Source organism: Furipterus horrens, unplaced genomic scaffold (assembly GCF_987537825.1).
Source record: "Furipterus horrens unplaced genomic scaffold, mFurHor1.1.pri manual_scaffold_15, whole genome shotgun sequence".
NCBI lineage: Eukaryota > Metazoa > Chordata > Mammalia > Chiroptera > Furipteridae > Furipterus > Furipterus horrens.
This window is the reverse complement of record NW_028327185.1, coordinates 14,868,137-14,886,915: the sequence shown is the minus strand read 5'-3', so window position 1 is coordinate 14,886,915 and position 18,779 is coordinate 14,868,137. Positions and strand designations below refer to the sequence as shown.

Genomic DNA, 18,779 nt, shown 5'->3' with positions numbered 1-18,779 from the left:
TTTCAGGAGTTTCCCCCACAGAGACCCAACACCCCTTTGGTGTCACTGGGTTCTGGATCTGAAATTGGCTCTATACCAGGAGCTGAGTGAGGAAGTTTAACTTTTTATTGGAGCATCTACCCTTATCCTCCTTTTCTTCTATTCTTGCCTTTTTCTTTGGTTTGTAGATGTTAAGCAGTACCCTTGTCATTTACCCGCAAGGATGCCGTGACCTATTAACTTCTCCACACTTCCTGTGGGTCAAACCCCCTTGCCTTGTCAGTTACTATGGTAGTCATAGTCCCCAAGCTTCTGACTCCCTGACTCCTGCCACCACATATAGTTCATTCTTGCAGCTCTTTGGATGTAGTATAATCTGTTTTTCCCCTTAATTGATCTAGCATTTCTGTAGCTAGGTTATGCTGGGATGACACCTTTATTATCATCTTAGCAGCCTAGAGAACAGCTGGGGCCGCTTCTGAGGGGCCCATTTTTTACTTTCTACAGTGTTTCTAACCTCGGGGGCAGGTGGGGGACACTAGCTCTTACTAGGGAAGAGTGGGCTGTCTCTACAAATTCCCAAGAGTATCAGAGATCTGTAGGCATGACCATCAGATGTCTCTGCCCCTCGTTTCAGGATCCCACATTTTCCCAGCCATGGCTCTGCCTTGAGCTTAGCAGACCTGCTTTGCCTGAGCATTTAACTGCTGCTGGAGCTCTGCAACTCTGATGATTGGATCTTCTTTGTGTTGCTCAGCTGCTTCTGTCATTTCACTGCAGGAGTTGGCTGCCTCTTTCCAAACTACCAAGGAGGCCCTCGAGCAATCTTCAACTGCTTATTCGTGCCCTGGGCTTCTCATTATCCCTCCGCAGAGTGCCAATCCAACTTTGCAAGAGCCAGCCAGCTCCACTGTGTATGTGGCATCGTCCTCACTGTGTTTTCAATAGTCTGATCATCACACTTGCAAGGACATTTCCCCACCAGAACATTTTCTTAGGCTAACTGGTGATATCTTTACCACCGCTGTGCCCAGGGTCTGTCTGTGCCCCATATACCACGAAGACAGCAGGGTGGTAAGTGAATCTGTCCCCAAAACTTCTTCTCACTGCTTGTTTTCTCAGGTTCCTTACGGCCCTACTTATGTTATTTCAGGTTCTCCAAGTAGCAGGTGCCAAAACTGGATTTATTGGGAAAAAATGGGAAGGGAGCCAGAAGAAGCTGGGGCAGCTGTTGGACCTGGAGGCAGGTCCAACCCCCAAAGAGGAGAGGGAAGGGGGAGAAAGCAAGCTTGTGTAGAAAAAGTCGTAGGCTGCAGAGCAGTTACAAGAAGGCCTTGGCAAAGCATGGGGGAAGTCGTTGAGACAGCGTCGCCCTTTAGAGGAGTCTTGTGTCTCCTAGCCCTGCACCTGCACCAGTGTCCCTGTGTGCTCACTCGCTAGCAGGCAGCAACCCTGGGGCTTTCTGGAAGTGAAGTGATGGACTTCAGAGCAGAGCATCTGGAGCCCGCGGCCATTTTCATTTTCTGCTGTTGGAACTCTGGGTCTTTGCAAAGATGCGTACTCACGGCTGCCATAGGAATGATGCTTTTATTTCTCTTATGTCTGATACCTGTAATTAACAATTATTAATTTATTTACTGTCATTGCCCCTTTGCAAAACAATGTAACATCTTCAAATGATTTATGTTTTCTCACCACCCATCCACAAGTTGTCAGTCAATATTTTAGGGCTGACTTTGTTTTTTCTTTATTTTGAAAGATGTGATATCTGTGCTTAGGTTCCTTCGTGTTCGTTCATTTCTTGCATATTGATGTTCCATTGTTCCAGCACCATTTGTTCAAAAGGTTGTCCTTTCTCCATTGAGTTGCCTTTGTTCCCTTGTCAAAAGCAGTCAGTTATGTTTGTGTCGGTCTACATCCGGCCACTATGCTATTGCATGGATACATGTGTCTGTTCTCCCCACAACACCATGCTGCCCTGGTCACTGTAGCTGTATAGTAAGTCTTGAAATTGGGGAATGTGAGGTCTTCAACTTTGTTTTGCTTCTTTGGTATGGTGATGCCTCTCCCAGGTCTTTTGCCTCTGCATATAAAAGTTTGAAACAGCTGGTTAATATTCACATTATAACTTGTCAGGATTTTGACCGGGATTATAAGAATAGGGTCAAGTTGGGGAGAACTAGTGCCTTTGCAATATTGGCTATTCCTGACCATGTATACAAATATCTCTCGATTTATTTACATCTTTTTTTATTTGTTTCATCAGAGTTTTGTTGGTTTCCTCACACAGATCTCATATATACCTAAGCATTTCATGTTTTTCTGCTACAATGATGTGTATATGTGTGTGTGTGTGTGTATAATTTAATTTCAAACTTTAATTATTCCATGCTGGTATATAAGAGTAGGAGAGCAATTGAGTTTTGTATATTGACCTGTATCTTTCAACTTGCTTTACTTGTTTATTAGTTCCAGGAGGTATTTTGTAGATTCTTTGACATTTTCTACGTAGACATATTCATCTACAAATAAAAACAGATTTATATCTTCCTCCCCAGTCTGTATATGTCTTTTATTTCCATTAGCTAGGACTCAGTACGATGTTAAAAGGAAGTGGTGGAGAGGACTCCCTTGCCTTATCCATCCTAGGAGGAAAGCATTCAGTCTCTCATCGTGTGAGCTATAGGTGTTTTCATAGATGTATCGTATTAAGTTGAGCAAGTTCTCTGTTCCTAGTTTGCTGAGAGTTTTTATCATGGTGTTAGATTTTGTCAAATGCTTTTTTTCACATTAGTTGATATCATCTTATTACTTTTTTATTTAGCTTGTTTTATGATAGATTAAATTGTTTTTATTTGAATATTAAACCCATTTTGCATAACTAGAATAAACCACACTTGGTCATGGAGCATAATTTTAAAATTCATGTTGAATTCTATTTGGTAATATTTTGTTGAGAATTTTTGCACCTAGGTTCAAGAGTAATATTGACCCATATGTCTTCTTTCTCGTAATGTCTTTACATTGTTTTGGTGAAAGTTAATGCTGGTTTCATAGAATGAGTTAGAAACTGTTTCTTCTGCTTCTATTTTCTGGAAGAGATTGTAGAGAAATGCTATAATTTATTCTATCAAAATTTGGTAGAATTTATCAGGATAACTGCAGGCCTGGTGGTTTCTTTTTTGGAAGGTTATTAATTATTGATTTAATTTCTTTAATAGAGGTAGGTGTCTTAGTTGATCTCTTTCTCCTGTGACAGTTTTAGTAGTTTGTGTCTTTCAAAGAATTTAACTATTTTATCTTAAGTTATCAAATTTGTGGGCATAGAATTACTTATAATGTATCTGCAAATGTCCATGGTATTAATAATGATAATGCTTGTGTGTGTTCTCTCTCTCTCCCCTTCTTGTGTATGTATGATCACAGTTTCCATTTCTAAGATCTTAGTTATCCTTTTTTCTTCTTCCCTTGCTGCGTGTCTGCGTCCTAACCTAGTCTCATAAGGACATCAGTTACATTGGATTAGAGCCTATCCTTATAGCCTCATATTACCTTAGTCATTGCTTCTTTCCTTCCTTCCTTCCTTCCCTCCTTCCTTCCTTCCTTCCTTCCTTCCTTCCTTCCTTCCTTCCTTCCTTCCTTCCTTCCTTCCATATAAGCATGTTATTTTTTCTTTTCTTTTTTTTCCCTATAGTTATCCCAGCTAGAAATTAATCAGTTTTCTTGATCTTTAAAATGAAAAGCAGTTTTTGGTTTTGCTGATTTTCTCTAGTTTTCTCTGTTTGCAGTTGCATTTATTTCTGCTTTAATTTTTATTATTTATTTTCTTCTAGACTTAAATTGCACACTTCACTTTAGTTCTCTAAAGTGGAGTCTGTCAGGTACCCTTGCTCTGAGAAACCACCCAGAGAACAGTCTAGGATCTTACCCCGGCTTATTGAGGGAAAAGAGGGAGGGGGTTGGGGGGAAAAGGAAACTCCTGGGCTGACTTGAGGGCCTGTAGGAACAAAGGAAGGGGGAAGGGGGAAGGGGAAAAGAAGGGGGAGTGGTGGCTCCCAGGCACTCATGCAGGTCCATGGGAATTGCCTGCCTGTGGGTCTGCAGGTGCCGTCTCCACACCTTTCTGCACATACATTTTGGTTAGGGTGAGTTTACCCATCAACACATTCAGCAGGTTATTTAGATCTCCCTGCTTCTCCCCCACCAGGCCGGTCAGTATATCGTGCTAGGTCCATCAACATTTCTTCTGGGAACGAGCGAAGTCCATTTTTACTTCCTTTGGGAGAGGCTGGGACCACGTTCATTTGCATATGGTTCATGTGCATGCGTCATACATCTGGGCAGGCAGTCCAGCTGCTGCCATGTTCTGACAGAATCTTATGTCATTGATCTTAAAGAACTTCCTTTTTTTCTAATATGAACACTTTATGCTATATGTTTTCATCTAATTTCTGCTTTATCTGGATTCCACAATGTTGATATATCATATTTTCAGTTCAAAAATTTTCTAATTTCCCGTGAGAGATTCTCTTTGACCTATGAATGCTTTAGAAATGTTTTGGACATTTTCCTGTTAATCTTTCTGTTATTGATTTCTAATTTAATTCCCTTGTGGTCAGAGAGCATACTTGGTCTGATTTCATTTCCTTTCTCTCTTTCCCTTACAACCTCATAATTATGATATAACACAGGACTTTTATATAAACTAAAACCGATGTGAGTATGTCAGTCTCTTAGGGGATAGCAGATCAGCCCCGGAGTGGCTTAACCACCCTTCCTGTTTCCTCCTTACTCATCTGTGCGGTTTATCTCCCTTCACTGAAGGAAGTTTGCAGGGCCTCCTGCCAAAAGCATTCCTTCACTGTCATAGTATCAATGTTCATTTTTCTTAGCTTCGACAATGTGCTGTGATTGTGTAAGATGTTGATATTAGGAGCAGCTGAGTGAAAGCTATATGGGAATTCTGTATCTTATTTTTTCCAACATTTCTATAAATCAAAAGTTAACAGAAAGTGAAGCTATGAAGTAGATAAGCCAAGGATCCCATAATTGAAACTTTAATGACAGAGAAATAGAAATAACATATTTAATTCCATTTGCATAGGTTTAACCTAAAGGAGTAAAAGAAAACAACCAAAAGCTCTGTTAATGATTTCTTATTTTCAAGTTCAAATAAGCAACCCAGTAATAGTTCAATTATTTCAGGCATAAGGATGAAAATTGCTAAAATATAGGTTTAGGTCAGGGACCCCTGAGAGAAAAATAGTGGAAGGGTGGTCTGTGAAGCCAGTTTTCAAAATGAGTGGGGACACAGAAGCATTGAATTACAAACCAACCATTCATAAATAATTGTGTCTTTCAATGAAGCTGCATGGCTGAGAGAAATCTTTTTGAATGAAGAAATCTGTATGTGCTTTTGGGTCAGGAGAATAAGCCAATAATAAGAAATTTTAGATGCTGGAAATAAGAGACAATGGATTTGATACTTTCCTAAAGAAAGTAGTTGTGGATAGGATAATCCTGCAGGTGAATAGCTTAGTATTGATTAGCAGGTGATAAATGATCTTTCCCCCTTGGAGATGAAGGTGCAAGATGGGGTTATAGAGAAAGAATAAGTTTCAGAGTGGTGAAAAATTAAGTAAATTAGTAAAGTGAGATTTGGTTGTCTGGTTCCTAATTTTAGGGATCAGCATGAGTCTCAATTTACGTTGTCTCTTCAAGGCCAATTTGTGTCTAAAAATGTGTCACTTGGATTTTTAAGCTTCTCTTTCATGTCTTATATGAGTTGATGGCTGCTCTTATGCTGAATTACCTTTTTTTTCCTCCTAAGAGCAGTTGACTGTTTTGAGATCACAATTACCCTGAAAGTGGAAATGTGGAAATACCACAGTTCTTCATTTTAACAGAAAAGAAATACCAGTTTGTCCTCTTACCAATAGGAATTCCTCTGATTTTCTGTTGTTTAGAGCAAAATGGTTGGCATTTTACTTTTTAGAAGACGTGGAAGACCCCTCAAAGGCCTTTTAATAATGAGCGAAAGGACTTATTCTTCCTTATTTGAGTAATAAAATGTGTTATATTTCATATAAGTTTCTCTGGGGGTGTAGGAAGAAAGTGGAAATGGAGATGATGATTTAAGACACCAAAAACTTCAGTTATTTGTAGAAGGCTTTAACTGAAAATAGATCTTTCTCTTGAGACTTGAGTTTGTTCTGAAGAATAATATTACAAAACCCAACATTGCACAATAAAAATGGCAAAAGCAAGGGAAGATTTATGACGATGACCCTTGGCAGTTCATTTAAACTGTTACACTCTATTGACCTCTTGTTTAATACTAAGATGCTTTATGTTCTCAGCTCTGACTATATGAGCTAAATTGTCTCACACGTGTATAATTCTCAGTGTGTCTAAACTCTCATTTAGTACTTGATATTGTTTTTGTTAAACTCCAAAAGGATGGTGATATTGACAGGAGGGAGGAGGGACAGTCCCAGAGGAAACAGAGGGGAAGGCACCCCAGGACTGACCTGCCAAAAGGCCCCTTGGATCATAGAGTGTGTCTAAGAAACTACCTCCTCCGACCCTTCACTTCCACCCACCAGTCCAAATATAGCAATATCTAAAAATAGCCTGAAGTGCCTCGGCAGTTGAGCCGCAGAGGGAGAACTTTAGTCCCAAGGCTTGTTGGTATTAACATTAGAGAGAAAGTAATAATTGGCACAACCCTGCCTCCACGGAGCTTGGAGATGGCAACAGATGCATCAGAACAACTCGGATCTGAATCGTGGTATTAGCTTTACTGATAACTACAGCTACATTTGTGGTGGGAGGCAGGGGAAGTTGAATTAAATGGATTTCCTTCTTTCAGCAGACCTCTTGGCTTAGCTGTTGATTGTGATATGTCTGTTAAGGAGGTGCCAGAAAGCTGCATGCTCACGTGTGTGTGTGTTCATGTGTATGAAAGACAGGTTATGGAATATGAAACAGTCATATGAAGTCACATCAAGAGTAAAGGATGTATCCTGCCGTTACTGTTCACCTCTTACATGATGCCAGGGTAAAAAGATATGTTTTTTCTTTCCACATAAATGAAGTGAGAGGAATTCTCTTGGCTGGAGTTACTGTAAACTTGCTTCTGAGCCAAGAGAGATAAGCCGCACAGATGAGTAGGGAGGAAAGGGTATGGGGTGGTTAGCCCACTCTGGGGCTGGTCTGCTGTCCCCAAGGAGGCTGACATGACATCAGTGTTGTGGTCTCATAACACGTAGGGGTATGGGAAAAAGAGAATGGAGTAGCTCCCCTTAACTTTTTGGTACAAAGAATGAGTGCCAGTTCTTTTTATACTCTGCAAACACACAAGGAAGACGCAGGAGGAATCTTCTATGCCACTGTCACCAGTGACAGTGATAAGAACCATCACTTAGTCTTACTATGTGCCTGGCAACTCCATGAACCAAGATGACTACTTGGTCTCATTTAAGCCTCATGATAATCCAATTAAGTAGGAAGCCATTGCTATTCTTGTTTTAGAAATGACGTGGGGAAATTTAACCAAAGTTAATTAAGTCAACGTAGGTCCAGTGTCGGGGGAGGCAGGATGAATTCCTGCTCCTTCAGGTTTAAAGCCTTGTATTTAAACCTCAGGCTGTTAAGAAGCCTAACAGATTTCTTCTACTACAATGTGCCTAAAAATAGAAATTTTTGTCCCCAGAAGTGTCTAGTGTAGTTATTCAGTAGAAATCATCCGTTAAGTAAATATTTGTCCCACAGTTCTTGTATGCCAGACACTGTTTGGGTGCTGGGAATAAAGCAGTGAACATAAAAGATAAAAATACTCTTCAAGGATAAATTCTAGCAGAGGAAGACAAACAGCGAACAGGTAGACACCACCTCTGCTATTTCTGATGGCGGGAAGTGCTATGGAGAAAAATCAAGCAGGAATATTAGGGGCATCTCATGTTGCAATTTTACTCCAGCTTTTTGTGGAAGCCCTTAACAAGGAAATAATGTTGGAGCAGAGGTCAGAAAGGCAGCCACGGGGATGCCTGGGTGAAGAATATCCCAGGCAGACGAAGAACAAGGTATGGAATCAGAATGTCAAACCCTGCGAGGCGCAAAAAGCCAGTGGGTACTGATAAGGCATTATCACTCTAACGGATGTCCAAAGTCTCTTTGACATCAGTCAGTAAAATGTAAAGTAATAATACCGATGATTCTAAAGGTTAGCCCAACTTTATATCACTCACCTCAGATTGCTTTTGTGGGCACATCCTTTTTTCTATAACCAGGACAACCTGCCACACATCAAAAAGTCGTCTCTGGCCTAGTTTTAGATATGCTTTCGGGTCATTGAAGAGCACAGAGCTGAGCCTTGTCACAGAACGAACGGCTTACCGTTCTTGAAGCGTATACTCGAGAACAGGGCAGTTATTCTTACGTTGATTCAGTTCTGAGAGCAGCGGTCAGTGTCTGGCAGCCTGTAAACTGAAGGATAACACATCGAGTTGCTTTGGATAGCAATTGCATTTTTAAAAAATTAAATGTATTGGGCTGACATTGGTTAATAAGATTATATAGGTTTCAATTCTATGATCCATCGTCTGTATATTGCATTGTGTTCCCACAACCGAAAGTCAAACCTTCTTCAGTCTGTCGTCATATATTTGACCCCCTTTACCCTTTACTATCCCCTGCCCCCAAGCCTTCCCCCCTCCCTCTGGTAACCGCCATACTGTTTGTTGTCCGTGTCTATGAGTTTTTGTTTGTTCGCTTTTCTTGCTCATTTGTTGCTTTCAGGTTTATATCCTACATATGAGTGAAATGGAATATTTCTTTTTCTGTCTGACTTATTTTGCTTAGCACGATAGTCTCAAGATTGCATGTTTCTTTCTTGGCCTTGCCATTCATGGTGTCTGGCATACCCACTCACCGATGAAGTAAATGAAATTATGGTGTCCTCATCTATGACTTCTACAGAGTAGATGCTCACAGAACGGTTGGGCTTAAAGTCATGGTTTTCTGTAGTGCTTGACCAAGGCTAAATTCTGTTCACAGATGGGAAATAACTGATAGTAATAACAGGCAATACAATATTTTTTAAAATATTTCATTTGCAGAGAACATGCTTCTCCCTACAGATCATAACTTGTGGCAAGAAAATGCTATTTTAGGATAATTACTAGGACCTTTTTGGTTGTAATAAAAACCAAATTTTGAGTCATTCTTTATGTGTTCAGTTTCCAGACAAAGACTGTCTTAAAAACAGATGAGAAGTTAAAAAGAATATAATTCTCATTTTGTGGTGTGTCCGCTTTTCAGTTAAGGAAATCAAAGCTATTTTAATTATCTGTGGAACATAACTTGTAGTCAAAAACAGTATCCAGTAGAGGACTTTCAAGCAATGTTCTAGGCTTTAGAAAATATTTCTAGAATGCCATTCTAAAAGATCCTTATAGACATTACTTCTTTGTACTACCCTTGCATGTGTGTGCATTTGAAATTTAACACATTCTTTATTATGAAGTATTTTAAAAATGTGCAAAGGTAAAAAGAATGTGCAATGTAATCTTTGCCGATCACAATCCGGGTACTAGTATTGTTAATTTTTATTGAAATTAGTACTGTAACTAGGCTTTTCAGTGGATGGAACTAGAATTAAAATACATTATTTTTATACTGACCCTTCCAATTCAAGTTCAGGCCAGAGTTCTTAACTGTAAGATTTGACATTCTATATTCTTTTTCATGTTAAAAATCCTGGTTTGCTAATCCATACATGAATGTCTCTTCTGCCATCTTGATTCTGGGAATGGAGTGGTTGAACCCAGCTGAGACAGCACTCCAGGCCCTCAGATAATTCTTGACTGCCCTGTTACACCCCTGGGTGACACTTGTTCTTTTATCATGGCCACTTCCAAAGCAATGGCTGTGGCCACAGGCTCTCTTCAGTGAGAATCACGCTATTAATCGGCTTCACACACTGACACCTTTGTTTCACGTTGTTAGTGAAAAAAGGCTTACCTATTACAAAGTTAATACATACATTGCTATTTCAGCTTATAACTGGCAAGGTACTTGCCATATGATCTTCCTAACAACCTTCAAAGAGCAGGTATATCTTCCACGTTACAGATGAAGAAATGAAAGCTCAAAAGTTGTGACCTTCTTAAAATGATGTGGGCAATTTCTGATAAAGCCAAGAGGAAGTTATTGAATAATTAGAATAATTATTACTACCATCAGAAGCCTCTCTGCATGCTAGTAACTCAAAAATATCTGTAGGAAACATGATCACCTGTGTGTCTATTAACAAATCAGCCCCATTTAAATTAGTTAGAATTCAGAGAAAAAATTTAGGAAGTAAATATTTATATTTTCGAATGTGCAATATATAATGTATGTAGTGTAAAGTAATATGCAATATTAAATAAATTTTACTAATGTTAAGCAGACAACAAACGCTATGGAAATTAATTTTTTTCCATTGAACTTTAAAACAATTGTTTATGATACTCTGGTGTATGGATGAAAAAGCTGAGTCACAGTGATCTTCAATGGTTTGCTCAAACAGCTAGGTAGAGTCAGGATTCAATATCCTGTGTCTTCTTATTCTAAGTTGTATATTCTTTCCTTTACACCTGCTACCTTGTGATGGAACTTTCAGAATGTTTTAAGCTGGCTGAATGAACCAGCTATTACAATTTAGATACCTGCCCACATAGCCTGGCCTGGTTTGTAATAATCAGTTTTATAAAGCATAATTACTAGAGAAATGATGAAAAAGACTAAATGGGTAGTCAAAGGATTTCAGACTTAATATCAGCCATACGGGTCATAAATAGTCTTTGGGCATATAAGGAAAAAGACTGGGTTTCCCAGGAGGGAACTATGTGAATACTTTATCAGTTTTCGTAAAATATGACCCAGATATGTTTTAGACTATTTATGCTCCCTGCCATCTACTCTGCTGGCAGTCTTCACGTCATCAGCACATTCTGTGGACACATTCAAATGTCATTACCGTAGTTCCTGGCAGCCAGATTCTCACGTAGCATATCTACTTTACAGCCTGACTCTCAGAATGAAGTGACTCCACTGTATCACTTTCCTACTAGGCTAACTAGAAAGAAACATATAATTTCCGCAAGCCACACATTTGATCAAATGGGTGCTGTCATATGTCCCCAGAGTCTAAAAGCTGGTTTCCCTGGCTGCTCAGAGACAACCATAAAGCAAGAGTTAAAACAAAATAAAACAAACAAAAAAACACAGAGAAGACCAGCCACACAAGGTAACCCACAGTCAGGGTGGCTGGGAAGTTTTGATTTTGTGTGTGAAACTCAGTCTCCTTTATCTTCTGAGCAAATAATTGTATATATCTAATTTTTAAAAATACTAATAATTTTTTATCTCACCTGAGGTTATTTTTCATAGTCTTTAGAGAAGGGGTGGGGGCAGGGAGGGAGGGAGAGAGAGAGAGAATGAGAGAGAGAGAGAGAGAGAGAGAAGCATGGATTGACTGCCTTCTTGTACACATGCCAAGATCGAACCCATAACCTGGGTATGTGCCCTGACTGGGAATCAAACCCATGACCCTTCAGTCTGCAAGACAGTGCTCCAACCAACTGAGCAAAACTAGCCAGGGGTACATATCACATTTTTTAGGCCCATCTCAATGAGATACTTTTTTCATAATAGGGATTAGAAATCAGCTCCATGACAAGCTGAACACACACACAGACATATGGACATATGTCCCTGTATGTATGTGTCTCCACACTTTCAATCAAAAAGCACAATATGGCAAAATCAAATTGCCTTAGACATTTATACGTCGGTAATGAGGCCCCCCCATCCGGGTGCCAGATGAGGCTGAGCTGCCTCCAATGCCCCAGTTCGGTTGGAAACTACTCTGTCCAGCAGAGGTTTCATGACCACAGTGGAACAAATTTATCCAGGATGCTGTATTTTGTCTGGGGGGTAAAGGAGACAACTGTCCCTCTAGTGGAGAATGCGCAAGACCTCTGTTGCTCATGCTTTTTATTGAGAAGGGTACGTATGGGAGATACAAGGTCAAAATTCGTAAATTATCTGTAGCTTTTAGGCCCCTGGATTACAGTTGACCATTACAGATCACAGGGACCAGTCTGTGTCAGGGTCTGTCAAACGTCTTGATGTCACACTGGCATTAGGTGCAAGGTTTCATACATTCCTTGCTAGAGACCATTTATAGTTAACTAAGAGATAAGAAAAGCAGAGCAAGCTCCAAAGCATAGTAAGCATTCTTTAAATCCAATTCCTATGGAAACTCTGAATGGCCTTCGGTCCTGTCTCCCACAGCCTTCCAGTTTTCTGTTGAGACCTAAAGACAACCCGGCGGGGGCATGGGGGTGGGGCGAAGTCTGGCTCACGGCCGGGGTTACAATTCCCAAAACCATAAGGAGCGGTTCCCCACACTTCAGGTGACATCAGACTTGAGTTTTGTGTGGCAGAGGCAGTGCTGGCCTTAGGGCAAAGTGGGACAAAGGGGAAGGGAGTAAGGGTAATCGGGGTGCCGCCTCTTTTTGCAGTAACTCTGGCCACACTGCACAGGTCCCTTCACCGTGACATTATCTGCTTTATTGGCCTATGTCCTTTTCAAAGCATTGTTCATGGAGGTGGAAGACTTTTGTTAAGTCACAAACGTATCATTTACCCCTTGTTTGTTCTTTGTCAAATATGCTTTTGAAACTCTTCTGAGCTTAATGTAGCTGTAATAGGATGTAGCTTCTGAGTGGCACCTTCTGGAGGCTATCAGTCTGCTGTCACAGTCTGCCACCATATTGTATCCACTCACTGTTGGGAGACTTTGTTGGCATCTCCTGAGACTTTTGCTTCCTTTCCTCTAGCAACATAGGAAGCCAAATAGCCCATAAGTATTATAATATTGTAATACCTGTATTAATTTGGGGGTGAATGGCTGATATTTTATTTGCTTAGAGTGTAGAAAGACAGTATAGATGTTCATCTTCCAATATGTCTCAACCTGACTACAGGGTCACTTCTGAAATATGTTGAACAGACAGTGATTAATTTTGAAAACAGAATTGGATGAGGGAACGTCCTCAGTATGTGGAGGGGTTTGTCACTTGCTACTTCCTGTATCCAAAACTTGAACACGAAACCATCAGAGAACTACTGTTGGTGCCTGAAGAGTTTGTGTTCTCTTGGCATGAATGAAACCAGAATTTGGATGGAGAAAGAATGTCCCATATTGGAAAGTAATCATTGCTTTTATACTCTGTGTGTGTGTGTGCTTTGACAGCTTTTTGGAGACCACGGCCTATTTCTTCATGAAACCAAAAATTGGAGAGAAGGAGGTGTCCCCGAATGTTTTTTTCAGTCTCTGGCACGAATTCAGCTCTGACTTTAAAGACTTTTGGAAGAAAGAGAACAAACTCATTCTACAAGAGAGGTAGGTTTTTTTCCTTTGTACAATGGCATTGGGAAACCAGTGTTTTATTAGGTGTGATGCGATGAGGAGTGCCAGCTTTTATAGCCTGAATGAACAATTAGATGGCCCTCAACCTGGGATATCAGGTCTAAGAAGGGGCTGAGACTTGGCAAAATGTGGAGTTGGAGTAAAAGAATCAGCATAGAGGCTGTGATGCTTCGGAGAATGGCTAGGTGATGGTTTGCCAGGACAACTGTCTGGTAAAACAGCTTCTGTGATGAGGAAGCAACACAAAATCAGACCATGTGACAGGGGAGGAACAGTGCTGCTGGGGTGATACACCCACTCACCTCAAAAGACCAACAGCAAAGACGAGAAAGGTAAGAAGAATCCATTTTGTTTTATTTTGGCTCCATTCATGGGCTATTGTCAAAATGTCACTGTCTGTATAAAAATTTCTTCCAGATGTCACCAAGAAAGAGATGATCAATATATTTTTTTAAAGAGCTTTCAAGATTCTTGTAGACTTATATCACATTTCCTACAGCAAATCTTTTCAGGAATGAAGGGAAATTTCTCCTCTGAAGCATGGGACCAAGGTCTCTATCACTATGATTATGCAATTCCATAGAGGCATATTAAATGTTAATTCAGGAAGAAAGCTAGCCCTCCCAGGACAGCATCCCCAAATAGCTGGATCTAGTAGGAGAATGAAGAGGAAACATAATCTACATTGTAAACCAGACACTAATATTGAAACCACTTAGTATACTTTCCAATATCCTTGCGTTGACAGTGACTTTGCTTTAGATTTTTAGAAAACTTCACAACCTAAGGGACTTGGCTCACCACACCACCACATTCCACAATTTTCTGCTTTTTATCTTCATTTTGGTCTTGCTCACATACAAAACCAAGATCATCCCCCCAGTTTGCATTGGTAGGTAAATTCTGATACATCCTTAAATCAGGTGAAATTAATTGCTAAGCTCTGTGGCCCATGCACCTTATGCCTGACTTGTGCTGACTCATATAATTACTCAGATCCCATAACTTTATCAGAGAAGAAACTATGCTTCAGTGAATGCAGATGGAAAAACAGCAGTTTGCAAAGGAGGACGACATTTGAAACATCCTCTCTGAAGATAATGAGCTCATTCTACTTGAAAATGCATCATAAAGGTTAATGTAAAAGTTGATTTTAGTCAAAAGTCAATCAAGGGAAGTGAGAGAGAGAGAATTCCGTAAAAATAAGCACATTTAAACTCTTGTTCATATACTTCAGACTTAGCTGTATGTCATCAATTTTTTACCAAGCAAGGCTTGCTCAGTCTAGAAAAGTATAAAAAGGAAACTAAAACAAAAAAAATCTCAGCACATCACATACAACTTCCATGCATGAGCCTTACTGGATTCCCATAGTCTCTTTTCATCTCTAATCTAAACTTGTCCTCCCGGAAAAGGGCCTGAAACTCAGTCACACTAAGGGGTGAAACTGAAAGATGAGTAGTTCACCTTCCACAGTCATTTGCGTGGTATCGAGTGTTAGGGTCTAATGAAGGTGGAAGTGGTGAGATTTAGTCACCAACAAGGGGAGATGGAGGGAGCTGTCATTTTGTAGTAGCTTTTCTGATCAGGTAAGCAAATTGCACAGAAGCCTGGCATCCTGCGGCGGTGACCCTGGGGTCCTGGGACAAGGACATAGGTAGACGCTCTAATCGCTTTTACTACATACGCCAGTACATAGCTGCTGAGATGTCATCTTGGAGGAAATGTTGAAATTGACTAGTTCAGATGCACTGTCCCTGGGAGACAGAGTTGTATTTCTATGTAACGCTATCGACAACAACCTCATATTTATAGTTTATGCATTTGACATGACCAGAACTTGCTTTTCTTCACTCCCTTAAGTATCTCTAAAATCAAGCACCCCCCCCCCCCCTTTTTAGTACTTCATCCTGCGCTGCTATATCCTAGAAATAAAATATACCACGGGCTTTCTGAGTCACACTTGGTGACTTGCCTTCCATTTTGGCAGTGCTGTGCGTTGGCAGATTTCAAGTGCTCTCCAGTGCAGAATTCTTGTTTTTCTAAATCATTTCATTTTAATCAAGGGCTAAGGAGGGACACGTGGAAGGTGAGACTGTTTCTTTGCCCTTTGACTTCCAAAACATGCTACGTCTCTTGGCAAATAAGCTGCTTTGAAAAGCAAGACTGTTGGTCTGAATCGCGTGTAGAAAAACATCCCTTCCCTCAGTGCAGGACCAGCTACACAGTTTCCAGGAAACAGTGCAAAGTTGGAAATGCTGGGGCCCCTTGTTCAAAGATTTAACAATTTCAAGATGGCAAATCGTTAAACCACGTGTAAAACCCCTCTGCGAGGGGGCCCGTGCGGTTGCCTGTGTGCACACCCGTGGAGCTGCTCTTGCCGTGGCGTGAGCTTTCTATTACACTTTCTGTAGTTAAATGGCAGGAAGGACATGATGGGAATGCTTCGAGTGCCCTGGGACTTTGATAGGAAGCAGGGGTGTGGTCCGTGAAGGGGGTTGAACCCCTGGGATAGTCACCGTTAGTGTGAGAGGAGCCTCCGGTAGAAATATAGATGCTTCAAATGAGGTGTTGCTTCCCAATGAGCTTGTTCCCTCCTCTATCCCTGGAGTACTTACTATCTGCGTATTTGTTTGATAGCTAATCCCGTATTGCCTAATAATATGTCTGTTTTTATTTGATACCATGACTTTATTTTTGATGTTCGCATTGATCTTTATTTCCCAATGGCTTCACTTCCGGTATAGGCCCTACTGTACTAAGCCACAGTGCCTTTCCCTTCTTTACGTCTCCGTAAATATTTGCTGGTTGGGCGTGTTACATCATTGTATTTGACATGGAAATTAGTCTTCGGTTATATATAACTGCGCAGAGTTATTTGTGATTGTATTCTCATTCCGTATTCAGCATTTCCTAGGCACAGAAGATACTCCCGTCTATTTGGTGATGGTTGTGTCTTCCTTGAACTAACAGACTAGCATTGGTGTGGTGTAATGTGCAGTGGGAGAAACTGGAGCTGGGGGATGAATTCTACCCAGAGGACCCATGACAAGGAGCTTGGAGTTGGAAGAGGTTTTCACAAGCAATCCAGAGAGATAAGGATGTTCTAGACAAGAAGTTCGGCCCTAGCGACGGGGACTTCAGCCCCATAGCATGTGGTGTGGTCCTACCATGATTTCATTTTTTTGTTGGCTTAAGACATTTTAATTTAATAGATCAATTGTGACATTGGCAAGGGTTGTGTTTAAAGTGATGTCAAACTTAATTTACTGGTTTATTTTACTTTGAGACAGGTAGTCTTTGATGAACCAGGAGAAAGGATAGCTGCTCCTCTATTTAATTGCACAAACATCTGACAATCAAGTCTGGGTTCAGCCCCACTGAGACCTGTAATTAGAGGAAAAGAATTTGGATGCGTGGCCTTAGAAGGTTGTGCATTAAATTGGAGACCACCTCCTGTCATGCTAGCGTTTCTGTTCCCCAAAGTTGTACGTGCATATTTAAGTGTGGTGTTATCAGAGTAGAAGGAAGTGCCACTTTCAAAGCAACTGAAAATAAATAGGAAGAATGGGGATAAGGGAAGAAGGTTTATTATTATGTGATAATGTATTTGCTGGGTACCTAAGTGAGGGATTGCCTCCTGTATTGCAGCTTAGCTTTGTTGCATTGCATCAGTAAATTAATTTAGCCAACCATTTACATCTTTAATTCAGGCATCAGTTTCTAGAGAAATGGCCCATAAAGAAATTCATTTCCTAGTTCCAACTTCCCCTAGCTAAAGCTTTGTCAAAACAGCTGACAAACAAAATGGAATAGTGGCTCTTGGAGCCTGAGAATGTGTAAGGAAAGGATTCTACAGTCATTAAATGAGTAATTAATATGCATGAAGGCATAACAGATAATTCAGCAATTATTAATGCCCTACTGTGTGCCAGGCAAATTTCCTGGCCAGGTGGATCTTACCCTCTAGCGAGAGGAGACAATAAAAAAGTAAACACATTTTTAAATTACTGGTTGAAATTAGTACTATCACAAAAATAAACAGTGAGCCATGTTTGCAGAGGAGAAAGCAGGAGAGGTTCATTTACAGGGTGCGGTCAGAGGAGCGCTTTCTGAAAAGGTAACATTTACAGTGACAAAGAATTCGAAGGAACAGGGTGGTGAGAGCCAGCATGGTACAATGAGCCCAACAGGCAGAGATGTAGGAAGTTCAAGCCAACGTGGCAGGAAAGCCTGGTTGCATTGCAAGGAAGATGATGGGCATACACTGAATTTGATGAAATGGGCAGGCCTGGATCATGTAGGCCCTTGTAGGTCATGGTAAGATATTGACATATCTTTAAAGGGAAGAACCTCATGTGATTCACGTAATGAAAAGATGGTGGGCTCAGGTGAGTAGTGAATTGGAGAGTGGTGTTGAAAAACAAGTTAGGAACTTCCTGTGGTGGCCCAAGTGAGAGAAACGATGCTTTGTACTGGGCAGAGGCCGCAGAGGACAGGAAACGGGGTGTTGGGTATATGCTTTGGAGGTAGACCTACAAAAGTGTGCTCCTCACCGGACCTGGCTGGGCCAGTTTTGGAGGTCAGAAAACTCTAAGTCTCAACTCGTATACTGAAAGCTTATGTTAACCAGCATGTTGGGTCAAGAAAACAAACTTCCCTTGTCTTCTCCTAAAATGATTTACAAAAAGCCAAGTTTAGGGAACAATGAGAAACTCTGGGTATCAGGAAACTCACTTTCGAAAACTTAGTTGTCCGGCAATTATGTAAAATCCTGAAGTTTAAATTAGGTGGAAAAGAGTTTTGCAAATGCGTCTCTATCTTGCCATGCTCCAAGAGATGTTTTTTAAACTCTAGAAAATCCTTTCTCAAATGCCTCCTGTTTAAAAATGGAAGAAACTCACCCTTAAAGGTTCTGGTTCAAGCTCTGCTAAAGAGAATCTGGACCTAGAGCCAAGAAAATAACTACTTCAAAGATATTTTTACTTTGAAAAACATTTAAACATTGTTGCACTTTCTAGTGAGTTTGTAGAGGCTGGTGGAGGTATCTGAGCAGTTACTCATTTCCCTCCAGCTTTCGCTGAAAATGTTTCTTGATGTCAGCAAAATTTGTAGCAGAACCATCTTGAATCAAAATATACTTCATAGAGTAAAGGTATTTAAAATTCCCCATTGAAAAATAACAATATGTAGCTTATCTGAGGTGAAGACCAGTTCTCATACAAGCTGTTCCTTTGTAAGCAAGATGTTATTTTTAACCGATGAAGTTAGGTTTCTTTAGGATAAGATCAAATCGTGTGATAGTGCCAGGGGAGGT

General features: G+C 40.5%; 1 protein-coding gene across 1 annotated transcript in view; it reads left to right on the top strand.

Moving 5' to 3' along the window:
* Positions 1 to 18,779, top strand: part of FMN2 (formin 2) — a 261,959-nt gene that overhangs the window by 216,481 nt on the left and 26,699 nt on the right. Inside the window, exon 16 of the mRNA XM_090263236.1 lies at positions 13,286 to 13,435. Coding sequence (XP_090119362.1) covers positions 13,286 to 13,435 — 150 coding nt within the window. The remainder of the gene's footprint in view (positions 1 to 13,285; positions 13,436 to 18,779) is intronic.